The 27,339-nt window shown below is 45.2% G+C and overlaps 1 protein-coding gene and 1 long non-coding RNA gene across 5 annotated transcripts in view; one reads left to right on the top strand and one right to left on the bottom strand.

The window, feature by feature from the left end:
- AK7 (adenylate kinase 7) overlaps positions 1–27,339 on the top strand; it is a 96,084-nt gene that overhangs the window by 60,387 nt on the left and 8,358 nt on the right. For all 4 annotated transcript variants that reach the window (XM_009212219.4, XM_009212220.3, XM_009212221.4 and 1 more), the window contains 5 exons: positions 2,991–3,119; positions 4,724–4,853; positions 18,296–18,424; positions 19,515–19,583; positions 25,273–25,470. In XM_009212219.4, the coding sequence (XP_009210483.1) occupies positions 2,991–3,119; positions 4,724–4,853; positions 18,296–18,424; positions 19,515–19,583; positions 25,273–25,470 (655 nt within the window). The remainder of the gene's footprint in view (positions 1–2,990; positions 3,120–4,723; positions 4,854–18,295; positions 18,425–19,514; positions 19,584–25,272; positions 25,471–27,339) is intronic.
- On the bottom strand, positions 9,991–14,710 carry LOC103886471. Its single transcript, XR_650091.3, has 3 exons — positions 14,679–14,710; positions 14,386–14,480; positions 9,991–10,301 (listed from the first exon to the last, which is right to left on the bottom strand). It is a non-coding gene; the product is annotated as an uncharacterized LOC103886471 (long non-coding RNA).

The following is a 27,339-nucleotide window of genomic DNA, read 5'->3' as shown; positions in this document are numbered from 1 at the left end:
GTCCGACAGGACTGCGTTCCTCACCAGAACCATCCATCATCCCTATCTGACGGGGTCACACTCCTCACGAGAACCATCCATCCTCCCTATCCGACGGGACCGTGCTCTTCACCAGAAACATCCATCATCCCTATCCAACAGGACTGCACTCACCAGAACCATCCATCCTCCCTATCCGATGGGACCACGCTCCTCACCAGAACCATCCATCCTCCCTATCCGACGGGGCCGCACTCCTCACCAGAAACATCCATCATCCCTATCCGACAGGACTGTACTCACCAGAACCATCCATCCTCCCTATCCGATGGGACAGCACTCCTCACCAGAACCATTCATCATGCCTATCTGACGGGGTCACACTTCTCACCAGAACCATCCATCATCCCTATCCGAAGGGGTCACACTCCTCACCAGAACCATCCATCATCCTTGTCCGATGGGACAGCACTCCTCACCAGAACTATTCATCATCCCTATCCGACGGGGTCACACTGCTCACGAGAACCACCCATCAACCCTATCCAACAGGACCGCGTTCCTCACCAGAACCATCCATCATCCCTATCCGACAGGACTGCGTTCCTCACCAGAACCATCCATCATCCCTATCTGACAGGACCGTGCTCCTCACCAGAACCATCCATCATCCCTATCCGGTGGGATAGTGCTCCTCTCCAGAACCACCCATCATCCCTATCCGGTGGGATAGTGCCCCTCTCCAGAACCATCCATCATCCCTATCCAAAGGGGTCACACTCTTCACCAGAACCATCCTGTGTGCTGCCTACTTCCTTCACCGTCTTGGTTTCCTCGCCTGTCAAATGGTAGTAATGATAATAACCAACTCGGTGGATGAAATTATATAATCTGTAAGCATACGGACACTCTACCAATGGAAATCCTTTTCATGAGCACAATTCCAAAATTTACCTTGCAAAATACGGGCCCTCAGTTTCACAACTGTTTGGATCTTTTTGAAATAAATAACTATATATTACTGGTATTTTGACCTCTGTTAGAAATGAATATTTACTCACTGATTAGGAACACCACAGGGCTTCTTTAGCATTCAATCAAATTTATCAGCAGGATAAATGGTGTTTTTTTTTAATGAGTATGTTTTTTAAAAATTAGAATAAATGTTTAAAAAATTGAGACAGGGTGTTGCTCTGTTGCCCAGCTTGGAGGGCAGTGGTGTGACTGCGACTCACTGCAGCCTAGACCTCCTGGGCTTAAGCACTCCTCCTGCCTCAGCCTGGGCCCCCAAGTAGCTGGGACCACAGGCACATGTGACTATGCCCAGCCAATATTAAAAAAAATTTTTTTTTTTTTTTGTAGAGACGGGGATCTCACTATATTGCTGAAACTGGCCTCGTTTTTTGTAGAGACGGGGACCTCCCTATATTGCTCAGGCTGGCCTCGAACTCCTGGGCTCCAGGGATCCTCTTGCCTCAGCCTCCTAAACTGCTGGGATTACAGGCATGAGCCACGATGCCTGGCCTAAAAATTAGAATAAATTAACTGTGCTAAAAATAATTGGCTAAGCGTGGTGGCTCACACTTGTAATCCTAGCACTTTGGGAGGTTGAGGTGGGTGGATCACCTGAGGTCAGGAGTTCAAGACCAGCCTGGTTAACATGGTGAAACCCCATTTCTACTAAAAATACAAAAAATTAGCTGAGTGTGGTGGCGTGCACCTGTAATCCCAGCTACTCAGGAGGCTAAGGCAGGACAATCGCTTGAACCTGGGAGGCGGAGCTTGCAGTGAGCCGAGATTATGCCATTGCACTCCAGTTTGGGCAATAAGAGTGAAACTCTGTCTCAAAATAATAATAATAATAATAATAATTAAAGACCAAGCCAGGTGCAGTGGCACACACCTGTAAACCCAACACTTTGGGAGGCCGAGGCAGGAGGATTGCTTAAGTGCAGGAGTTTGGGACCAGCCTGAGCCACACAGTGAGATCTCATCTCTACAGAAAGTATAAAAATTAGATGGACATGGTGGTGTGCATCTGTAGTCCCAGATACTTGTGAGGCTGAGCTGAGAGGATAGTTTGAGCCCAGGAGTTTGAGGCTGCAGTGAGCTGTGATCGCACCACTACACACCAGCCTGGGCAACAGAGGGAGCGCCTATCTCAATACAAAACAAAACAAAACTAATAATTAAAGACCAAATTCAGTACAGAAATAGTATTCAGGCAGTAAATTAGGCTCCTTGCACACTGAACCAGAAATTCTTTGCTTTGTTACTGTTACAAAGGTAGCAAAATGCCCTGTACTGTGCACTGTCTTGTGAAACTGGCAGCATGTAATTCCTGAGCACTTACTCTTTAGTGATTTGAGTTGTTCCTGACACATCTTCTTACGTGGTCCTATCCACCAGCCCCAGATCAGCCCACGTAGTTGGTGCCTATTGAATACCTACTGAATGAATGGACATGAACCAGAACATGAACTGTCTGACCAGGGGGCAGATGCTTTAGGGATGACATGGCAGCCACCGTGGTGGTGGTGGGGGTGGAGGCGTGGCTCTGGAGTCTCCACAGAAGAGTGACAGTTAGCCTGCAGGGTCCAGAGACTTTGTTTTCAAAAGACACTCCCAGCTGGACACAGTGGCTCATGCCTATAATCCCAGCACTTTGGGAAGCCGAGGTGGGTAGATCATGTGAGGCCAGGAGTTCGAGACCAGCTTGACCAACATGGAGAAAACCCATCTCTACAAAGAATACAAAAATTAGCCAGGCATGGTGGTGCGCACATGTAGTCTCAGCTACTCAGGAGGCTGAGGCGAGAATCGCTTGAACCTGGGAGGTGGAGGTTGCAGTAAGCGAGATGATGCACACCACTGCACTCCAGCCTGAGCAACTGGACTCTGTCTCAAAAAAAAAAAAAAAAAAAAAGCACTCCCCTGAAATAGAAAACCACTGTGTCTAGCTACAGATCATTCATAGCTTGCCCTATGTTCCTTACTCTCTCCTCTTTCAGCCAGTCAAGATCTGCATTCTCGGTCCCCCTGCTGTGGGGAAATCCAGTATTGCTGAAGAATTGGCCAAGTACTACAAACTGCATCACATCCAGCTGAAGGATGTTATTTCTGAAGCCATAGCAAAACTGGTAACACTTTAAACTATTTTCCTGGGCATTTTAATTAATTACTGTATTGTTCTTAGGGTGAAAATATGTATATTATTCGAATTAGCCAGCCGGACGCAGTTTAGATGATCCCAATTTTGTTGGCAACATCCGAGGCGTCCTAATCAGTAGCCAGGGGAACATCTGGCTTCTCTTCCCCCTCAGGCCTGAGCAGAGTGTTGACCTTGGCCACACTGGCATCAGGGAGCTTCTTCACAGCCTGTTGGATGTGGCGCTTTCTGGCTTTGGCATCCGCATTGAGTACAAGTGTGTGTTTGTCTCCTCTCTTCTTCGTGGCCAACTCAGAGGCCGGGGGAAGTTAGTTGATGATGGCACAGTGGTCACGCTGGTTTCTCCTGAGGACACTCTTCGGATGATATCGGGGCTGCCCCTGGAGCCACAGTGTCCTGGGACACCAGAAGGTAGATGACGTGCAGATCTTCTTTTCTCTGTGGCTGTGGACACCTTTCAGCACTGCCTTCTTGATCTTCAAAGCTTTTGCTTTTGCTTTGGCTTAGGGAAAGAAAGGATCTTCCTTCTTTACCTTCAGAGCCATCTTGTAAAATAGCTTTTTTTTGGCGGGGGGGGATGGAGTCTCACTTTATTGCCCAGGCTGTAGTGCAGTGGTATGATCTCGGCTTACTGCAACCTCCGCCTCCCGGGTTCAAGCAGTTCTCCTGCCTCAGCCTCCCAAGTGGCTGGGATTACAGGCACGTGCCACCATGCCTGACTAATTTTTGTATTTGTAGTAGAGACGGGGTTTCACCATGTTGGCCAGGCTGGTCTAGAACACTCCTGAACTCAGGTGATCCTCCCGCCTTGGCCTCCCAAAGTGCTGGGATTACAAGTGTGAGCCACCACGCCCAGCCTGAAATGGCTTTTAACTACTTTATTGGGAATTTTGACATTTTAGAAATGCTTTTTTTAGTTTTATAATAAGCAACTGATTTTATATGTCAGTAAACAGGAGATGTTATTTTCATTGAATTTTGTTGGTGCCCCCAGTTATGAAAACACAGAACCCTACAGGGCTTTCCTCTGAGATGGAAGCAGCTTCCATGGGTTGGCCTTGAAATGCAGTCTGCCTCCAGCTGCGGTTCAAAGTGTAGCTTGTGTTCTCTCTGTTGCCTGGAACACTTTTAGGTGTTTTATTCGTGTTGTATGTTTCTCAGGGTATTATCAAACTTTATTTATAAACTGCTTTTTATCATTTTATTGGAAATGGCTGATACTGAGGTAGTTTTCATAAATGATTATTAAAAGTCTTGATTTCTACAACATGTGGTTCCTTCAAGGAAGATACAACCCAATACCTTAGAATAACACATTAGAAAAATGTTGACTCAAGCAGTTCTGGCATTAGCACAAAAATATACTAATCTCTTAAATATGCTGTTAAGAAAAACCTCAAGGATCTCATGTGTCTTTGTGGATATGCGCATCCTGCAAAATTTTGCATGACAGCTGTCATAGGGTACATGTCCTATTTGGGTCCCAAGCTTTTTCCAGGATCACCTGCCAGCTGATTTGTGAGTAGCCAATCAATGTGGGGCATCATCCAATGTGAATATCCCTGTGGTATGCAGGAGACCATTGTTGCCCCTAAGGATATAGGGGAAGGAGAAGAAGAAGTCGAAGAGGAAGAGGAGGAGGAGAATGTGGAAGATGCACAGGAGCTCCTAGATGGCATCAAGGAGAGCATGGAGCAGAACGCAGGTAATGCACACCCAGCAGAGAGCCGCGCCGCTCTTGTGAAGAGTGGCTACTTTTTAAAATCTGGTTATAAAAGACTGTTTACAAAAAGAAAGAGAAATAAAAGACTGTTTACTATTAAGATGGTGAAGTACAGGCGGCATGGCTTATGCCTGTAATCCCAGCACTTTGGGAGTCTGAGGTGGGAGGATCACTTAAGGCCAGGAGTTTGAGACTAGCCTGAGCAGCATGGTGAAACCCCATCTCTACAAAAAAAAAAAAAAAAAATTAGCTAGGCAAGGCCAGGTGCAGTGGCTCATGCCTGTAATTCCAGCACTTTGGGAGGCTGAGGCAGGTGGATCACCTGAGGTCATGAGTTTGAGACCAGCCTAGCCAACATGGTGAAACCCCATCTCTACTAAAAATACAAAAAATTAGCCAGGTATGGTGCCGCACACCTGTAGTCCCAGCTACTCAGGAGGCTGAGGCAGGACAATCGCTTGAACCTGGGAGGCGGAGGTTGCAGTGAGCCAAGTTCATGCCATTGCACTCCAGCCTGGGTAACAAGAGTGAAACTCTGTCTCAAAAAAAATAATTAGCTGGGCATGGTGGCATGTGCCCGTAGTCCCAGCTATTGGGAGGTTGAGGCAGGAGGATCACTTGCACCCAGGAGGTTGAAGCTGTAGTAAGCCATGATTGTGCCCTTGCACTCCAGCCTGGGTGACAGAGTAAGATCCTGTCTCGACAAAAAAAAAAAAAAAAGAAAAAAGTAAAGTACAGAAATTATAACAAAAAAAAATTCCTTCATAATCTCATTGTTAACATTTTGGTGATGATCTGTTGGTAGGATGGGGAAGAACTTCCTAAGTTAAAAAGAAAAAAAAATCGGCTGGGTGAGGTGGCTCACACCCGTAATCCCCACACTTTGGGAAGCCAAGGTGGATGGATCACCTGAGGTCAGGAGTTTGAGACCAGCCTGGCCAACATGGTGAAAACCCGCCTCTACTAAAAATACAAAAATTAGCCTGGCGTGGTGGCACGTGCCTGTAATCCTAGCTACTCGGGAGGGTGAAGCAGGAGAATCACTTGAACCCGGGAGGTGGAGGCTGCAGTGAGCCGAGATCGTGCCATGGCACTCCAGCCTGGGTGACAGAGCAAGACTCCGTCTCAAAAAAAAAAAGAAGAAAAAAAAAAAATCACACGTGTTCATAAATTGGACAAACCAAGAAAAAATATTGCCACTGCCATGATAAATTAATATCCTTAATATAGAAAATGTTCAGGCAAATTGATAAGAGAGTTATGAAATCCTTAATAGAAAAAAATGGATGAGGCCAGGCGCGGTGGCTCACGAGGTCAGGAGTTCAAAATCAGCCAGGCCAAGATGATGAAACCCATCTCTACTAAAACTACAAAAATTAGCCAGGCACGGTGTTAGGCACCTGTAATCCTAGCTACTTGGAAGGCTGAGGCAGGAGAATCGCTTGAACCTAGGTGGCAGAGGTTGCAGGGAGCCAAGATCGCGCCACCGCACTCTAGCCTGGGCAGCAGAGTGAGACTCCCTCTCAAAAAAAAAAAAGAAAAGAAAAAAATTGATTAATGAAATGGGCCAATAAGTAATACAGGAAGATGTATAAATAAATGGAAACTTATTCTTACTCGCTTAGTAATTAATTGTAACCAGTTTGCTGAACAAAGTAATCACAGTAAGGTGTTGCTTTAAACTCAGACTGGATTTGCTCTTTCCCTTGGATAGAATTTCAGGCTGGTTTCATTGCAACTCTTAGATAGTGAGTAGTCCCTTTGTTTATTCATGCTTTAGGAAGTCTGTTCCAATCAAATAATTACAAAGTGGGTTTTGAGCTGAGAGGTCTCTAAGGAATCTTGCTACCTGCAGGAAAGCAGTCAGTAGCAGTTATTAGAAAAATAAAGCCATTTCTTCATTTTTACACTTGGACAGTTGAGATCCTCCATCATCTGGTTATTGTAGTATCTTGCCTTCAGACTCATCTAATGCAGTTTCTCCTCTTGCCGACTTCTCAATCACCTTTATTTTCTCTCCTCTTCCTTCCTCCTCCCTTCTTGCTGGTGGCCATTTCTGATCCTCCAGGGATCAAGGACGGGAGAAGGACAGGGACGGATGTGGCCAACTCAGATGTAAGTTGGCATTGGATGACAGACGGCATGCTCACTGCTCCTTCGTCATCTCTCAGGGGCTCTTGAGATTCTCCCACTGAGAACTGCCCACTGCACCGCTGGGGCATGGCTCTTGACTGCCTCCATAGCCATCACTGGTCTTCTGGTTCTCCACCCCTTTGTCCCAGAGGTTGCCCTCTTCCCAGTTACTCACCTCCACCTGGGTTGGAGACCTAGTTTCCCTCTCCTAACTTCATCCTATTACCTACCAGGTGTCCACGTCACCCACATTCCACTCAGGGAACCAGCGACTGTCCGGGGGCTATTTGCCATTGGCCAGCTTGAGGAGGGTTTGCTCTGGTCCCTGGTCCTGGTTCCTTATGTTTGTCACTGCCCACTTCCATCGAGGTCTCTAGTCCCCCGACCCTTTCCCTGAAGGCCAGGTTAGCCCTGAACCTCTCTCCTCCTCCCCTCTACCAGATCAACCTAGTTTTCTAGGATGGAGAGGTGGTTTCGTATGCAAACACCAAGTGTCCGCTGAAAGCAGCCCATCATCTGAGTCTTGGTTTCTGCTTCCTTGTGAGCTGCACCAGAAGGAAATGGCATCTGGAATTCCACAGAGATTTCCCAGAGGGGAAAGGAGTGCACAGATGAATGCTTGGGGGTATAACGTTGCCTGTGCCTTCCCATAAGGCATTTGGGGATCACTATTTTGGTTTTAGAGAGTCTAAAAGAGTGGAGTTGGGCACGAGTCTCATGCTGTATTTCCAGTACTTTGAGAGGTCAAGGTGGGAAGATTGTTTGAGGTCAGCCTGGGTGACATAGCAAGACCCCCCATGCCTACAAAAAAGAGTCTAGCAGAGTTCTGATGCTCACCTTTTGGGTGAGGTGGCAAAAAACAAGACATTCCATTGTGAGGACATCTGTGGATGGAAATCTGTCAGGGCCACATTGACGGGTGTGGGGCTGGGAGTTTTAGGAAGCCACAGTGTACATGGCCATGTGTAAGTAAAGCTTACAGCTGGGAGGTAAGGCTAGAAACAGGGCGCCAGGAGCAAGGAACTATGCCAGCCCCTAAGGAGAGACAAGAATGTCTAATAATCAGGCTAACAGGACTCAGCAAACATTGAACTTTATTTATTTATCTACTTATTTATTTATTTTTGAGAATGAGTCTCACTCTGTCACCCAGGCTGGAGTGCAGTGGTGTGATCTCAGCTCACCGTAACCTCCGCCTCCTGGCTTCAAGCAATTCTCAGCCTCCTGAGTAGCTGGGATTACAGGCACGCACCACCACACCCAGCTAATTTTTTGTATTTTTGGTTGAGATGGGGTTTCGCCATGTTGGCCAGGCTGGTCTTGAACTCCTGGCCTCAAGTGATCTGCACACCTTGGCCTCCCAAAGTGCTGGGATTACAGGTGTGAGCCACTGTGCTTGCCTGAACATTATTTATCAACAGAGGCCTATATAATTGGCCTTTGCAAGGGCCCAAAAATCTTATCCAAGGCTTAACCTAACAGTTAAGTACCAACTGAGCTCTTTTCATGCTTGGGGAGGTGACCACATGGAACAAGAATTAGAGCAGAGACAGTGCCCAGCTGAGAACACTCACTGAGGCCCCCAGGCTCCTGAAGGGCCTGTCCTCGCACTCAGCCCCCAGGCTCCTGAAGGGCCTGTCCTTGCACTCAGTTCTTCCCCCAGAGGTGAGAGGCCAAACAGGTTCAGCAGCCTCTGTCAAGAGAGATGTAGGAAGGGCCCTGGGAGGGGGCAGAAGAAGTGGTCGTGTGGGGAAGATAAGTCTTTAGAACAGCCAGCATCCGTGGAAGCTGCTCTCCCACATGTGACTCTCCGCTCCCCCACTTCCTACAAGATTGGAATCATTCAATTCCTTTTCACTTTCTCAGGTGTGTCCAAAAATCCCTCCGATCCATATTTACCTGAGACGAAAACATAGACCTGACCTATGTTTGAACAAAACAAGACCTTTGAACCCATGGCACTGAGGTCAGCTCACTTTTCCCTCACATGGCTGCATTTGTTATCACATGATTCCAATGATTCTAGCAAAATGAGTTTCCCAGTCCCACAGTGAGACCCCTCCATGTCCCAACTCCACTCCCATCGGCCCCTGACGGTGCAGCAAAATAAGGGCTTTGTTACACCATAGAGTGTGCTAATTACAGATGTTGTGTTCACTTTACATATTTCAAAAGCATTGTGAAATTACTGGATCTAGTTGGTAGGATTCCTGGTGATCACTGGACTAGTCTTTCAACTTTTCTCTGAGTTTGAAAATAAAAAGGGGAAGAAAAGTCTGTAAATGTACCAACTTGATGTCTCTACTGTACATGGGTCATTGTAAAATCTTGGCTTGCAGCTATCTAATTTATTTATTTATTTATTTTTTTATTTTTAATTTTTTATTTTTTTATTTTTATTTTTTTTTTTTTGAGACGGAGTCTCGCTCTGTGCCCAGGCTGAAGTGCAGTGGCCGGATCTCAGCTCACTGCAAGCTCCGCCTCCCGGGTTCACGCCATTCTCCTGCCTCAGCCTCCCGAGTAGCTGGGACTACAGGCGCCCGCCGCCTCGCCCGGCTAGTTTTTTGTATTTTTTTTTTTTTAAGTAGAGACGGGGTTTCACCGTGTTAGCCAGGATGGTCTCGATCTCCTGACCTCGTGATCCGCCCGTCTCGGCCTCCCAAAGTGCTGGGATTACAGGCTTGAGCCACTGCGCCCGGCCTCTAATTTTTTTAAAAACAAAACACATATTACTGTAATCAAGGCAAAGTTTCTTAAAACAGTTAACGTTGACCGGGCATGGTGGCTCACGCCTATAATCCCAGTACTTTGGGAGGCCAAGGAGGGCGGATCACAAGGTCAGGAGTTCAAGACCAGCCTGGCCAACATGGTGAAACCCGTCTCTACTAAAGATACAAAAAATTAGCTGGGTGTGGTGGCGGACACTTGTAATCCCAGCTACTTGGAAGGCTGAGGCAAGTTGAACCCTAGAGGCAGAGGTTGCAGTGGGCTGAGATTGTGCCACTGCAATCCAGCCTGAGCGACAAGGTGAGACTCGGCCTCAAAAAACAAACAAACAAACAAACAAACAAAAAACAGTTAACTTTGGCAGTGGAAGTCTAATCAGAACCATGACTCATGAATTAACATTGCGTTCTTTTCTGCTATTGAGACTCACTGTTTCACATACTATCTTCCACAAGACTTTATTAAACAAGAAGATGAAGAATGCACTTGGAAGTCACAGAGCATGGCTTGACCACTTGCTTAGTTCCTCACTTCAGACCAGTCACTGCCTCTCTCTGAACCTGTTTCATCCTGTGTTAAAGAAAATAATAATAATAAGGGAGAGGAGCCGGGCACGGTGGCTCACGCCTGTAATCCCAGCACTTTGGGAGGCCGAGGCAGGCGGATCACGAGGTCAGGAGATCGAGACCATCCTGGCTAACACAGTGGAACCCCGTCTCTGCTAAAAATACAAAAAAATTAGCCGGGCGTGGTGGTGGGTGCCTGTAGTCCCAGGTACTCAGGAGGCTGAGGCAGGAGAATGGTGTGAACCTGAGAGGTGGATCTTGCAGTGAGCCGAGATCGTGCCACTGCACTCCAGCCTGGGCGACAAAGCGAGACTCTGTCTCAAAAAAAAAAAAAAAAAAAGAGGAGAGGAGAAGACAGAATAAATCCACCAGCTTGGAGGATTAACTGAGGATAACATAATGATAACCAAGGGAACATGAATGAAATTGCACTGTAAACTCTAAAAACTTACACAGAGTACAGTATCACCAATAACAGGGAAGGGTGGGAATCACCACCGAACGGTCTGTGTCCATGGAAGCCTGGACATGGCTGCATTACAGTCACTGAGAATTCAATCCTGGCGCAATGTTACCAGAAAGGGGATCTCATCCTAGATCCCAGGAGCAGGTTCTTAGATCTCACGCTGGAAAAAATTGAGAGTGAGCCGCAGAGTATAGTGAAGTGAAGATAGTTTATTAGAGACTATCCTATTACAGAGTAGGGTGTCCTCAGAAAACAAGAGAAGGAACGCCCCATAGTGAGAAGAGAGAGTTTATTGAAAGCTGCTCTGTCACAGAGTAGGGCGTCTTCAGAAAGCATGAGGAGGAAGGCCATACTATAAACAGTGCTTGATTGTATAGGTTGTTAAGAACAGTATACTTGGCCAGGTGCAGTGGCTCACACCAGCACTTTGGGAGGCCAAGGTGGGAGGATCTCTTGAGGCAAGAAATTCCAGACCAGCCTGGGCAACATAGCAGGACCCCACCTCTACAAAAAATACAAAAAAATAGCCAGGTGTGGTGGTGCATGCCTGTAGTTCCAGCTACTTGGGCGCGGACACAGGACGATGGCTTTAGCCCTTGAGCCCAGGAGGTCGAGGCTGTAGTGTGGCCAAGATTGCACCACTGCACTCCAGCCTGGGTAACAGAGCAAGACCCTGTCTCCAAAAAAAAAAAAAAAAAGGAGAGAATGAGAGAATAGTGTACTTTTTTATAAAGGCTTATGATCAACTTGTGACAGGCTATTAGTATTGTTTCTTATGTTACTTGAGAACATAAGTATGCTATGTTAATATTGATTTCAGCGAGAATTTACAAGTGTACTATTTAAAGCAAAACCTATTCTTAAACTAAGAATGCTTTTTGTTCTCGAAATATCAGGACATTTCCTTAAGTTCTCAGTCTTTAGTTAGTTAGCATCATTAACTCCGTCCCTCAACCATAAACATCTTGTGACCAAAAGTGCTCAACCCCCTGGGAATGTTACCCAGCAGGTTTGGCTTTATCTGGCCTTTATTCAAGATGGAGTTACTCTGGTTAGGACAAAGGATATTCATGACCAAGTCTCCAGAGCCACTAAGGATGTATCTAGCTTGACAAGCCACTTAGTACGGATCCAACTGTACCCTAGAAATATTTTGTCAGTTTTATTTTACCTTAATATACATTTGTACAGGCAATAATTAAACAACTATTACACAACAATTCAGTGAGTTTACTAATTTTCAAGAATAATGCAAGTAGTTACAAATGAGAGGCAGAAACACTGTATTAAAGACCTAAAAATAAGGCCGGGCGCAGTGGCTTACGCCTGTAATCCCAGCACTTTGGGAGGCCGAGGTGTGCGGATCACGATATCAGGAGATTGAGACTATCCTGGCTAAAACAGCGAAACCCTGTCTCTACTAAAAAATACAAAAAAATTAGCCAGGCGTGGTGGTAGGTGCCTGTAGTCCCAGCTACTCAGGAGGCTGAGGCAGGAGAATGGTGAGAACCTGGGAGGCGGAGCTTGCAGTGAGCCGAGATGGCGCCACTGCACTCCAGCCTGGGCCACAGAGTGACGACCCGGTCTTAAAAAAAAAAAAAAAAAGACTAAAAATACAAACATCATATAAATCAATGTCCACATTAATTCTGGAATTCCATACAGATAAGGTAAAAATTATATTACTTTGTCAAAGTAAAGGAAAATCATGTTTGTTTTTGTTTTTATCAATACACTAAAAGTAGATTAATGCCAAAAAGCTTTTATGAAACTTGTCAGAGTTCAGATTATTTTATGTAAAAGGATTAAAATAAAAGGATTAAACTGGTGAATGGTTTACCCAAGTATTCAAGTAGGTGAGTAAAAGAAACCAAAGAGGCTGGGCACAGTGGCTCATGACTGTATTCCCAGCACTTTGGGAGGCCAGGCAGGCGGATCACAAGGTGAGGAGTTAGAGACCAGCCTGGGCAAAATGATGAAACCCTGTCTCTACTAAAAATACAAAAATTAGCCAGGTGCGGTGGCAGGTGCTTGTAATCCCAACTACTCAGGAGGCTGAGGCAGGAGAATTGGTTGAACCCGGGAGGCAGAGGTTGCAGTGAGCAGAGATCACGCCACTGCACTCTAGCCTGGACAATAGAGCAAGACTCCATCACAAAAAAAAAATATATATATATATATACACACACACACACACACACAACATAGGAAGGAATGATACTTGGAGGAATTTTTTTTTTGGCGGGGGAGGTTAGGATTTTGCTCTGTCACCCAGGCTGGAGTACAGTGGTGCAATCATAGCTCACTGCAGACCCTATTTTCCTGGACTCAAACAATCCGCCCACCTCAGCCTCCCAAGTAGCCACCATGCCTGGCTAATGTTTTCTATTTTTATTTTTATTATTTATTTTATTTTATTTGAGATGGAGTCGTCTGTCACCCAGGCTGGAGTGCAGTGGCACGATCTTGACTCACTGCAAGCTCCGCCTCCCAGGTTCACATCATTCTCCTGCCTTAGCCTGCCGAGTAGCTGGGATTACAGGAGCCCGCCACCACGCCTGGCTAATTTTTTTTGTATTTTTTAGTAGAGACGGGGTTTCACTGTGTTAGCCAGGATGGTCTCGATCTCCTGACCTCGTGATCCACCCGCCTTGGCCTCCCAAAGTGCTGGGATTACAGGCGTAAGACACCACACCTGGCCTTGTTTTTTATTTTTAATAGAGATGAGATCTCCCTATGTTGCCTAGGCTGGTCTCGAACTCCTGAGCTCAAGCCACCTTCCTGCCTCACCCTCCCAAAGTGCTGAGATTACAGGTGTGAGCGCCTGGCCCGTTCCTGGAGGGATATTAGCTGCCTACATACTTCATGATTAGCTATTTGGTGAACTTTGGGGATTAACATGAAAAATACACAGCCGGAGAGAGCTGCCCATTTTCCTAATAGAAAACAAACCTCATTTTTCACTAAAGTCATGGAGAAACTCCATACCATTAATAAGCCTTTAGATCACCAACTTTGTTTTGGCCTTATTAAAATGCTGGAGAGTATCTCTTGATTTACAGTATTTTTTTTTTCTTTTTCTTTTTTTTTTTTGAGACAGAGTTTCGCTCTTTTTGCCCAGGCTGGAGTGCAATGGCACGATCTCGGCTCACCGCAACCTCCGCCTCCCGGGTTCAAGCAATTCTCCTGCCTCAGCCTCCCGAGTAGCTGGGATTATAGGCATGTGCCACCACCCCGGCTAATTTTGTATTTTTAGTAGAGACGGGGTTTCTCCATGTTGGTCAGGCTGGTCTTGAACTCCCGACCTCAGGTGATCCACCTGCCTCGGCCTCCCAAAGTGCTGGGATTACAAGCGTGAGCCACCGCGCCCGGCTACAGTATTTTTTTTTCTAATACTACCCAAATAAACCTATAATGAACCTAAAGTCACGGGCAGGAATGGACATTCTGCATGCACAATAAAAAATGCAACTGAAAGCAAATAACCAACAACTCAAAATATTACTGAGGAAATCTGTAAGTGTAAATTTTTAAACTTCTGTATCTCAGCAAAAAATGGAGTTTTACCCATTGCCTGGCGAACTGAGTAAAAAGCCACTCATTTTGTTTCATTTCTAATTACCTTGAAGAATAGCTGTATGGATAATTCTAGTTCTGAGGTACATTTATTTACCAAGGTCAGACTGGGACCCAAGTGGAACACTGCTGCTTCTGCTTCTACAAAGAAAAAGGAAAGTCACATACGGTGGCTCACGCCGGTAATCCCAGCACTTTGAGAGGCTGAGTCTGAGGCAGGAAAATTGCCTGAGCCCAGGAGTTTGAGACCAGCCTGGGCAGCATAGCAAGACCCTGTCTCTACAAAAAAAAAAAAAAACCATTAGCTGGGCATGGTGGTGCGTGGGGCACTAGGATTACCTGAGCCCAGGAGGTTGAGGTTGCAGTAAGCCAAGATCCCGACATTGCACTCCAGCCTGAGTGATAGGAGTAAGACCCTGTCTCAAAAAAAAAAAAAAAAAGAAAGGGTGATCTCTCCCATGAGGCAGATTTCCTACAAATACATAGCTGTTGGACTCTTTCCTTTCTGAAATCACCACTTGCTGTTTGGTCATCATCAGTTATGACAGTGCAGTTTCCTGGGGATGAGGGAACAGAAGCCAAGCTGTAATCCCAAATGCATTCCCTCACATTCCCACCACTGCTCAGGGGAGCAGCTCTGTATTTGTAAACATGTTTTAGTAATTATGAGTATGTGTTAATATGAACATTTTGAATATTACTGGTATTTGAAAGATACATTTAAATTTTTTTGTTTTTTTTTTTGAGACAGAGTCTCGCTCTGTCGCCCAGGCTGGAGTGCAGTGGCACGATCTCTGCTCACTACAAGCTCCGCCACCCGGGTTCACACCATTCTCCTGCCTCAGCCTCCCAAGTAGCTGGGACTACAGGTGCCCGCCACCAAGCCCGGCTAATTTTTGTTGTATTTTTTAGTAGAGACAGGATTTTACCATGTTAGCCAGGATGGTCTTGATCTCCTGACCTCGTGATCCGCCCCCGTCGGCCTCCCAAAGTGCTGGAATTACAGGCGTGAGCCACCACGCCCGGCCAAATGTTTTTTTAGAAAAAGGATGACGTTTTTAAAAGCTATGTAGGAGGGCTGTGCTCATTCATTTTCAAACAGCGCAGTTGCCGGCCATAGAGCTGAACCCTGGCCAAAGGTCATCGGATTATCTCTAAGAGATCACATTTCTCAAGAGAAAGGCACTTGGGCTGGGTCCTTTGTGTACTGGGTCACGCCTCTTAAGCATCCCATAATTACCAAAAAATGCTGCTGAAGGTCCCTTCTTAATTACTGAGCACTTTCGTTCGGAATCAAGCAGAAATGAATGGCTAAACTCAGGGCCTGAAATAAACTGAGGGAGGCATTGAAGGGAATTGCAGCTAGATTTCTAGATTAAGTGCATTTAATTTAATAACAAAGCCATTGAAAAATGAAAATAGACTGCTTAGGCCGGGTGTGGTTACTCATTCCTGTAATCCCAGCACTTTTGGGAGGGTGAGGCGGGTGGATCACCTGAGGTCAGGAGTTTGAAACCAGCCTGACCAGCATGGCAAAACCCTGTCTCTACTAAAAAATACAAATAAAATTAGCCAGGTGTGGTAATGCACACCTGTAATCCCAGCTATTCAGGAGGCTGAGGCATGAGAATCTCTTGAACCCAGGAGGCAGAGGTTGCAGTGAGCCAAGATTGCACCACTGCACTCCAGCCTGGGAAACAGAGTGAGACTCTGTCTCAAACAAACAAAAAAGAAAATAGACAGCTTAAATAAAATCAGACTTAGAATATTAGTGAATCCCTTGACATGTTTTTATTTGGCTTCATTTTTTTTTTTTTTTTTTTTTTTTTAGATGGAGTCTCGCTCTGCCACCCAGGCTGGAGTGCAGTGGCCGGATCTCGGCTCACTGCAAGCTCCGCCTTCCGGGTTTACTCCATTCTCCTGCCTCAGCCTCCGGAGTAGCTGGGACTACAGGCGCCCGCCACCTCGCCTGGCTAGTTTTTTGTGTTTTTTAGTAGAGACGGGTTTCACCGGGTTAGCCAGCATGGGCTCAATCTCCTGACCTAGTGATCCACCTGTCTTGGCCTCCCAAAGTGCTGAGATTACAGGCTTGAGCCACCGCGCCCGGCCTGGCTTCATTTCTTGGCACCCCTGTGAACCTTACTGGGAAGTAACGTAGAATCATTCGGAGGAATTTCATTATGTTAAATACTACTTAAGATTTTTTTTTGTCTTAGCCATAATATTTAAATTTCTGAAAGACACAGTTATTTTCTGAACGTGTTACTGCCTTATGGGTGGTGTGACACTGAAAGGTAGAAGAAGGGAGAGGTGTTTTTTTTGTTTGTTTTTTTGTTTTGAGACAGAGTTTCGCTCTTGCTGCCCAGGCTGGAGTGCAATGGTGCGATCTCGGCTCACTGCAACCTCCGTCTCCCGGGTTCAGGCGATTCTCCTGCCTCAGCCTCTCGAGTAACTGGGATTACAGGCATGTGCTACCACGCCCGGCTAATTTTGTATTTTTAGTAGAGATGGGGGTTTCTCCATGTTGGTCAGGCTGGTCTCGAACTCCCAACCTCAGGTAATCAGCCCGCCTTGGCCTCCCAAAGTGCTGAGATTATAGGTGTGAGCCACTGCTGGGGGAGGTGTTTTAATTAGATCAGTTTATTGTCATTGATAGAGTAATAAAAAGAAGCCTGAACTTATTTATTTTACATTATGTAAAATGAGGGGGGAGGAGGGAAGGAGGAGGGGGAGGATGAGAAGGGGGAGGAGAAGGGGGAGAAGGATGAGGAGGGAGAGGAGGAGGAGGACTCACTGATAAGGTAAAAGAGTAGTACAAACTCTGGCAAGAGCTTTGAAGATCAAGTTCTCTAACTTGTCAAACTTACATTACTATAATGTACACATTAAGCAAGGTAAGGATAGGGCTGTGTCTTGAACATTGTAGCTGTTCGATAATTATGATGGAATGATAGATGAATATTGTGGTGGAGTTGCAGCATGTTGTTGTTAAACCACTGTACCGGTTTTAGAACAAAATCCTCCCTCCTCATCCTCCGCAAGCAGTGCCAGGAACCCAGTGTCAGGGCTTGAGAGGGAACTGTCCAGTGGGGCTGAGGTCAGAAATGCCAACTGGAAAAGACAGGGAGAAGGGAGCCATGTTCTTTTCTGAAGCGTTACAGAGAAAAGTGCCTTTGAGGGTCAGGTCAAGTTTGATTGTTAGTCAAATCCAGCACCTTCTTTTAGTAAATCGTGTGCTAGCAACATCCATGAATGCTATCTCACAATTCTCACAACAGAAGCATTTATTATTGTATAGTAAGGTTACAGAGGTGTAATATCAAAACAGAAACCCTGCGGGGGGGTTGCAGGGAGCTCTCTGCATTGCTCCAGTTGCTGCTCCTCAATTAATTTCACCAAAAATTGGGATTACAGAACATTTTGAAAGTGCAGACATCAGCACTCGCCCATGCTCTTTCTTGCAGACGAGTTCACTGGGTTCTCCTACATTATTGTGCGTTAGAATTCACGTCATGTTCAAAATACAAAATCACATATTTTTTACTTTAAGGGCCAAAATGTAATCCCAGCATTTTGGGAGGCCGAGGTGGGAGGACTGCTGGAGGCCAGGAGTACAAGACTAGCCTGGGCAACATCGCGAGACCCTTTCTCTATAAAACATTTAAAAATCAGCTGGGTGTGGTGGCAAGCGCCTATAGTCCCAGCTACTTGGTAGGCTGGGGTGGGAGGATTGCAGAGCCTGGGAGGCTGAGGCGGCAGTTAGCTATGACCACACCACTGCATTCCAGCCTGGGCGACAGAGTGAAACCCGTCTGTTAAAAAAAAAGCAAAGCAAAACAAAATAGGGATTTCCAATAGTACCTTTGACTACACAACAATTTTTGAGATAACTTTAAAACAACTCTTACGTAGAATGTGACCCCACAGTAATATATACATATATGCTTTTTTATCAGGTCAACTAGACGATCAATATATAATTAGATTTATGAAAGAAAAGCTAAAATCAATGCCTTGCAGGAATCAAGGTTACATTTTGGATGGATTCCCAAAGACCTATGATCAAGCAAAAGACCTGTTCAATCGTAAGTTTGAGTGTTCTATTTTGAGTATTTATATTCAGGTAAGTTGCAACTTTATTGTTCAGAGAAATAGTCACTCAATTAAAGTAAACAGAAAACTAGAGAGACTTTATTTTTGAGCCTTGGCTCGCCTTTCATTAGGTAGCTTTTTTTTTTTTTTTTTTTTTTCCCCCCCCCCAGATGATGGCTCAAGGTGCATAGCCTTTTACAAATTTTTTACAATTTTGTTGTATTGTATTGTGGCACAAACACTTAACATGAGATCTGCCCTCGGAACAGGTTTTTAAGTGTGCAATACATTATCATTGGCTATAGGCACTGGGTTGTTCAGCAGATCTCTAGAGCTTATGCATCTTTCCGGATTAAAACTTCATGCCTGTTGATTAGTAACTTTTGTTTTTCCCCTCCCCAGCCCCTGGCAACCACCATCCCACCCTTTCATTCTTTGAATTTGACTACTCAAGTTCCCCATTTAAGTGGAATCATGCAGTATTTGTCTTTCTGTCACTGATTTCACTTAGCATAATGTCCTCAAGGTTCATCCTTGTTGTTGCACAAAGCAGAATTTCCTTTAAAAAAAAAAAAAAAGCAGACCATTCGTCAACTCGGCTGGAGCACAGTGATATATATGATCACAGTTTACTGCAGCCTTTACCTCCTGGGCTCAAGCGGTTTTTCTGCCTCGGTCTCCCGAGTAGCTGGGAGTACAGGCGTGCATGAGCACACCCAACTAATTTAAAATTTTTCTGGAGGTTTCACTCTGTTGCCAGGCTGATCTCTGAACTCCTGGCTTCAGGTGATCCTACTGCCTTGCCCTCCCAAATTATTGGGATTACAGGTGTGAGCCATGGTGCCCAGCCATTTCCTTATTTTTAAAGGTTGAATAGTATTCTGTTGGATGTCTATACCACATTTTCTTTATCCATGCATCTATCAATGTACATTTAGTTTGTGAGACTATTTCTAAAAATACATGTGCTCTTTATGGCTAGTTTTCATTAGTGCTTGCTACTTAAGATATTTGGATTTTTTTGCTGTGATCCACGGTAATAATATATTAATAAACACAATGAGGAATATTTTGTTTTCTTAGAGGAAGATGAGGAGGAGGAAGATGAAGTCAGAGGCAGAATGTTTCCCTTTGATAAATTAATTATACCTGGTAAGTTTATTTTCCCAAGATCACATTTAAAAGAATGTAAAATGAGGGGGGAGGAGGGAAGGAAGAGGGGGAGGATGAGAAGGGGGAGGAGAAGGGGGAGAAGGATGAGGAGGGAGAGGAGGAGGAAGATTCACTGATAAGGTAAAAGTAATTTTGTAAAACTACAAAAATTAGCTGGGTGTCGTACTGTGCACCTGTAGTCCCAGCTACTCGGGAGCTTGAGGCAAGAGAATCACTTGAACCCAGGAGACGGAGGTTGCAGTGAGCCGAGATCACGCCACAGCACTCCAGCCTGGGCAACAGAGAGGGACTCTGTCTCAAAAAAAAAGAAGAATGCTGTCTGATATCTGTCTCTTTTTTCTTTCTTTTTTTTCTCCTAGTAGCTGGGACTACAGGTGCCTGCCACCATGTCCAGCTAATTTTTGTATTTTTATAGAGACGGGTTTTCACCATGTTGTCCAGGCTGGTCTCAAACTCCTGGCCTTAGTTGATCCACCTGCCTTAGCCTCCCAAAGTGCTGGGATTACGAGCGTGAGCCACCTTGCCCAGCCTCTTTTTTTTTTTTTTAAACTACTCCTTAAGGAGCAGGGCTACACCATAGGCAATGTGCCTAGAGTAGCCCCGATACCCCTTTTGTGCCAAAACAATCTTTTTGAGTTTAATAAAGTAGGATTTTTTTTTTTAGGAAAAAAATTAAAAGATATTCTCCAGCATAAACTTGCAAACTAGAGAATGCACTGAGGGATAAACATGAGGAATATTAAATTGCTGAAATGAATAGAAATCCCTGTGGGAACATTGTCTTCCACTGCTCTCTCCTGTAACAAAGCAAAAGGTAGCAAATCTGTTGATGGCTTGACTTCCTGAGTCACGTAGGCTCCTTCCCTGCCCTGGTTTTGGTGCTAACCATGCCATCATCAAGACCTTCAGCTTCTGACTTGAGATTGCACAGGTCCAAAGCTTTTTAGTTCACTCTTAACTCCACAGCGGTTTTATTCCATCACATATTTACACAGGATTTCACAAAGTACTCTTGAAAGCAAGGCATAAGCAATTTATCGTACACAACAGGATTTATTTAGTACTGAGCAGGCATTTCTTGTCACCTTCCTATAAACGTTAACAAGTGTTGTTTTCAGTCAGTTTGCTTGAGGTGTATATTCATAGGGAATCATTTTGGGTCATAAGATCACTAGAAGAAAAGCTATTTTCAGCAACTTAGGACAAGGCTGTAACTGAAAAGGGCCTGCCTGCTCAGTGGTATCGAGTCCCCAAGGAAGGCAGCTTGTGTCTGTTACCTTCTCTTGGTCCAACACAGTTTGCAGAGAAGCTTCTGGAAGCACTGAGGCCACCAGATAGCAGTCATCCTTGGGGATGGATATTTATTGTTTGCCTGTAGGCTGTGAAGCCAATGGCAGAGGCATGAAATGCCACAGGGATGGTTTGTCTCAGATTTCCCATTAATTTAGGCAAATGCCTCAGAAAAAGTTAAAAACTAAAGTTGATTGGCCAGACACAGTGCCTGTAATCCCAGCACTTTGGAAGGTCAAGGTGGGAGGATCTCTTGAGCTCAGGAGTCAGAGACCAGCCTGGGCAACATAGTGAGACCTCATATCTACTAAAAAAAAGAAAAACAAAAAATCAAAAAAATTAGCCGGGGTGGTGGCATGCACCTGTAGTCCCAGCTACTTGGAAGGCTGAGGTGGGAGAATCACCTGAGCATGGGAAATCAAGGCTGCAGGTGCCCTGATTGCACCACTGCACTCCAGCCTGGGCAACAGAGCAAGAACCTGTCTCAAAAAAATTAATTAAAAAAATAAAATAAAAAGTAAAGTTTATTGTTGATTATTAGAATCTGGGTAGGTATGTCCAGTGTATGTATGTTTATCACTTCTAGGCAATATTCACTCATTGCAAACTGCGCTAAATCATAACACCCTCACTGGGGCAGCTGGATACATTTCAGCTCAACTGGCAATTTTTCATGTGCAATTTGTCATGTGCCGGGCACTCATTGAACCTTTTCACAATCCTGCAAGGCAGGAATTACACCCACGTTTACCCAATCCAAAAGCTAAAGCCCAGAGATGTATGCAAGTCCACTCACTAGTAAATGGTAGGGGGATTACGACAGAGCAAGACTCTGTCTCAAAAAACAAAAAAAAAACAAAAAAAAAACAAAAACAAAACTCAGGTCTTCTCACTCCACTGCCTCCAAAACAGAATTAACGAAACCTGCCTGTAAGATAAGGAAATGGAAGCACAGAGGTCAAGTGACCAAGAACTCTTAAACGTAGGCCACTGGGCTGTCCTCTCTTTGTTGGACACAGTGCAAACACGTCTAAGACGTAATCTATTTGGAATGTTAATCTGTTGTTAGCAAACTACCCTCTTTCCAGAAATTGTCCCTATTTTCTATTTCCCTAAAAGAAATACCTGTGGGATTTTAATTGAGGGAGGGAACTGAATGGTAACACGGAAAGGTCAATGCCATTGAAATAATTTACTGCTTAGGATTCCCTAGAGATGGGGGCACATGGGAAATGCCAGGTTTGGTCAGGCGGCAGAAGCAAGAACAAAGGGCAAGGTCTAGATCAAAGCTGTTGTTGGGGTTTCTTTGGGAAAGCCGAGACAGGCCACAGTGAACCATTCGGGACTGGCTAGTTTGAGTTTAGGGGTGGTCTCTAGTTGCCTGGGGCCTGGTCCTGGGATGATTTAGGGCAAGGGAAATACTGGCTTGCTGTGTGAGATTAGATAAACGGACTGAGTGGCTTGCATAGGAGGGGCATTCCCAAGTAAGTTGTTACTATCTTTAGGTATTGGCTAGGCCTGGGAAGGGCAGCAGTCTCTCCCCAGATCTGTAAGGCCCCCCTCAAGATATCAAAACAGGCCAGGTGGGTGGCTTACGCCGCCTGCAATCCCAGGGAGGCTAAGGCAGGAGGATTGCTTGAGTCCAGGAGTTGGAGACCAGCATGGGCTACATAGCAAGACCCCCATCTCCACACACACAAAAACATTTTTAATTAGCCAGGTGTGGTGGCATGTGCCTGTGGTCCCAGCTACTCAGGAGGCTGAGGTGGGAGGATCTCTTGTGCCCAGGAGGTCAAGGCTGTGGTAAGCCTTGATCATGCCACTGCACTTCAGTCTGGGTGACAGAGTGAGACCCTGTCTCTTAAAAAAAAAAAAAAAAAAGAAATCAAAGCATAAGACACAGAAAATAAAAGAAACACATTCCAACCTATGATAATCCAGTTCTAGATGGTATTCTCTCCCAGTGAGAAACCACTGCATTTTACCACTGCTGTTAGCCTATGTCCAGTTTGATCCTTTCAAGACCTTAGTTGAAGGAGATAAGTTTAAAGTTGTACCTACCTGATGAATATTTGGAAATTTGTTAAAACATAGATTTTTTGGCCCAGCACGGTGGCTTACACCTGTAATCCCAGCAATTTGGGAGGCCGAGGTAGGCAGATCACCTGAGGTCAGGAGATCAAGACCAGTCTGGCCGACATGGTGAAACCCCGTCTCTACTAAAAATATAAAATTAGCCAGGCATGGTGGTGCATGCCTATAATCCCAGCCTATAATCACTCGGGAGGCTGAGGCAGGAGAATCACTTGAACCCGGGAGGCGGAGGTTGCAGTGAGCCGAGACCGCGCCACTGCACTCCAGCGTGGGGTACAAGAGCGAGACTTTGCCTAAAAACAAAACAAAACAAAAACCCATAGATTTTTCATGTGATTCCAGATAGCCAAATACAGTGACCTCCTTGTTATCTACAGTCTCACCAAGCAGAAATCTATTACTTGCTATCCACAGTTAGCCAGTGCGAGGACAATAGACATTCTGAATAACTGTCTTGAGATACTGCAGAATCTTGAAGTTCTCTGTGAGTCACAAAGAGAATGAATGAACATTTTTTTAAAAAATCATCTAGTGAGAAGTATATTTTATCATATTAAAAATCTTTGCAAATTGGAAAGCCAAGGATGTTACTCATTATTTGATTAACTGGAATCTTACACCTCCCGATCAGCCTGGAAGAAAGGTAGAATATATTTTTGAAATTCACAGATTATTAACATAATTCACACATTTTCTAACAAATGAGTATCATGTTAGGGAAAAAAATAAAAAAGAAAGTAAGTTTTCATATAGATGTCTGACATCACAGAGCTTAAATGGATTCAATTTTCAGCAAATCTGTTGACATCATTTTGATTTCAGTACCGTACCAGCATTTGGGGGTTCAGATGTCTACCTTCCTTTTCAAAAGGCAGCCACTCATGAAAATCATGACAATCAAATGGTAAAAGATGAGCAAAAGATAGAACAACTTACTTGCGAAAATGCCTCTTATATGCAGAATGGAGGTAGTATCAAACTATTATGAATTTACAGGATCTTATTCCACAGGCTGTCTCAGCCTTTGCTTTCACAGTTAGTATCTGCAGCAGATGATGTTCACATATGTCCACATGCCTCGGGGACACACCTCCTGTGGGCTTTCCCCAGTGCGCTTTCCCTTTTCACCCACTCAAGGAAGCTTATTAGAATACAAGTAAACAAGAATGGCATTATGATGTTACAAGCCAATACAATTTTAGAACAAAAATCAAATCATTCCTAAGTTCTGTTGAGCCCTAATAGATAGCAAGGTATTTGTGATGCACCCAGCCACTGATCTGGGCACCAGTGTACACTGGTCCTGTAGTTGAGAACCTCTAAGAATCACAACTCACCTTGGAAAGTTTATTTCACTGATCCACACCTGAATCTCTTATTCACTCAACAATTATCCGTTGAATTTGTACTAGAAGCTGAAGGAACAGCTGCTTTCACAGTTTAAAAGAAAATCACAGGTGGGTAAAATGGTCATTATTAACATGATCTGTGTGTTGAATTTGATAAGTGCTGACCATATCATGTTGAACGTGTTTCATAGTCAATGGCATTGAGGAAAGAGCTGGATCCATGAAAATTCCAAGGGGTGTTCCCATTTTTATTAATTTGGCAAACTGGCCATCAAGGCATGTTGCTTGTAGCCATAGTTCCCTTTGGAAGCCTGTGATAACTGTGCTGGACAGGAGGCAATGTGAGGCCAGGAGCCGTGGCCTATCCCTGCCAGCACTCGGGGAGGCCAAAGTGGGAGGACTGCTTAAGGCAGGAATTTGAGACCAGCCTGCACATAGTGAGACCTTGTCTCTCTCTAAGATAGATATACATACATATATGCATATGTATGTATATATTTTTTAAAAAAGAGAAAAGAGACAATTTGAAAATTAACTAGGAAGCTGATATCACAGGGTTATCTGAGATTTGCTACTTATGATTTCTGCTGCTTTTATTCGGAAGGGAGGAAGGGAGGAAGGAAGGAAGGACAGAGGCAGGGTGGGGGAAGGGAGGGAGGAAGGAAGGAAGAGAGGGAGGGAGGAAGAAAGGGAAAATAATAGATTGCACAAAATAGCAATTGGGCCTCATAGGGTGGTCTCTGGAAATGGGGTGATTTTCATCTATTTATCCTCCATGAGAGGCAGCAAAGCCAATTGGACAGGCTATTTGTGGCAACAGGAGGTCCTGGCGGATAACCAGACACTTGGGTTACCAGGGGCCCATGCGTTCTCCAGCACCCTGCTAGTTAGCTGCGCTGTACTGTGCCAACTCTGGAGTCTCTCCTTCTCCCCAGAATTCGTTTGTGCACTGGATGCTTCGGATGAGTTTCTGAAGGAGCGTGTGATAAACCTTCCCGAGAGGATCGTGGCCGGGACCCACTATAGCCAAGACCGATTTCTCCGGGCTCTGAGCAACTACCGGGACATCAATATTGAAGATGAGACTGTCTTCAACTATTTTGATGAAATTGAAATTCACCCGATACATATTGGTATTAAATGAATTCAAGGATAATGTGAATGTCCAGGACCCCCAGTAAAGCTTGGTGCAGGTCTAGCTGTAATTGTGGGGCTGGGGGAGGGTGGGGAGTATAACCATGGGTTGGGGCACAGGAAGCCATGGAACACACAGGGCACTCCTTCTGGGGAGTCATTCAACGTGGGGATTTGGTGGTGGGTGTTATTATTGTATGAGAATTTATGGGTATATTATGAAGTCAAATGACAAATCCTTTGTTTTTGAGACGGAGTCTTGCTCAGTTGCCCAGGCTGGAGTGCAGTGGTGCAATCTTGGCTCACTGCAACCTCTGCTTCCCGGGTTCAAGTGATTCTCCTGCCTCAGCCTCCCAAGTAGCTGGGACTACAGGCATGCACCACCATGCCTGAGTAATTTTTGTATTTTTAGTAGAGACGGGGTTTCACTATGTTGGCCCGGCTGCTCTCAAACACCTGACCTCATGATCCACCCACTCGGCCACCCAAAGTGCTGGGATTACAGGTGTGAGCCACCATGCCTGGCCAACAAACTCATTTTTTAAAAAAGAAATGTGTGTTCGGTGCTGGCTGCTTGGCCATTACCCCAGGTTCCTTGGGGGCAGTGCTCTGTCCCTGTTAAATTATTGGGCACTGGTGCTTTTCCAGATCCTTTCCTGGCCTTCTGACTGGCCAGCCCATCCCCGTAGCTACCCAGAAGAGCAAATAGCTCTTCACCGCATTCCTTCTTGTTTCCTGTAAACACAGCGCTGAGCTTAGCACCAGCAAGCACTTGTGATCCCGCGTCACGTTGGCCTCATCACCACCATTATGATTCCTGGCTCCAGCTCTTAGCTTTCACAGCTGCTGCGACTTCCCTGGGCTTGTTGAACCCCTGACCTACCTTTCTGGTTTTCTGGACCTTGACACTTATTCCTCCTTTGGGCTTGGTGAGAAAGAACCAGCTTCTGCCTGGTGGAAGCTTCCTGGTCAGGCCCACCCTTGGGACTCCAGGGGCTGCTCTCTACCCTCAACTGCCCAATGGGAAAGCATTTGGGCCCTGGAGTATCGGGAGACTTAGTGCTAAGGGATAATGTCAGCAGGAGGAAGGAGAGCTAATTCCAGTTGTGGCTGGGCCTCAGTTTTCTCATCTGTGAAATAGGAAAATAATCAGGCTTGCTGGATTGTTATAAACGGTAGAGATGAGAGACACAAAGTGCCTGGCACGTTGAAGGAGTTCAACAAGTGGTCATTTTGTTATTCCTACCAATACTAAGGCATAAAATGACATACTATTATGAAATTTAAAAATGGCTGGGTGCGGTAGCTCATGCCTGTAATCCCTACATGTTGGAAGACCAAGGTGGGTGGATCACCTGAGGTCAGGAGTTCGAGACCAGCATGGCCAACATGGTGAAACCCCATCTCTACGAAAAATACAAAAATTAGCTGGGCGTGGTGGTGCACACCTGTAATCCCAGCTACCCAGGAGGCTGAGGCAGGAGAATCGTTGGAACCCAGGAGGCAGAGGTTGCAGTGAACTGAGATCATGCCACTGCACTCCAGCCTAGGTCACAGAGTGAGACTCCGTCTTAGGAAAAAAAAAAAAAAAAGAAATATAAAAATAACAATTTGTAAATCTGCAAATCCTTGTTGTCTGCACCCTCAGCAGTCACTGGGTTTTGTTCTCATCTAGACATGTTTCTGCATGTTGGACATGCTTTATATGTAAAAGCTAAGGGTTCTGCACCTCCTAGTATGGAAATTAGTTTACATTATTTAGAGAACTAGGAAAGAATGAAGAATAGATTTCAGAAAAATAGTGATTGTCATCTTTTCAGTTAGGTCCAAAAAACTGTTTACAGGAAGATCAGGAGAGCCCAGGGAAG

The sequence above is a fragment of the Papio anubis genome, chromosome 7 (assembly GCF_008728515.1).
Source record: "Papio anubis isolate 15944 chromosome 7, Panubis1.0, whole genome shotgun sequence".
NCBI lineage: Eukaryota > Metazoa > Chordata > Mammalia > Primates > Cercopithecidae > Papio > Papio anubis.
The sequence above is the reverse complement of the archived record's forward strand: the minus strand, read 5'-3'. Positions and strand labels throughout refer to the sequence as shown.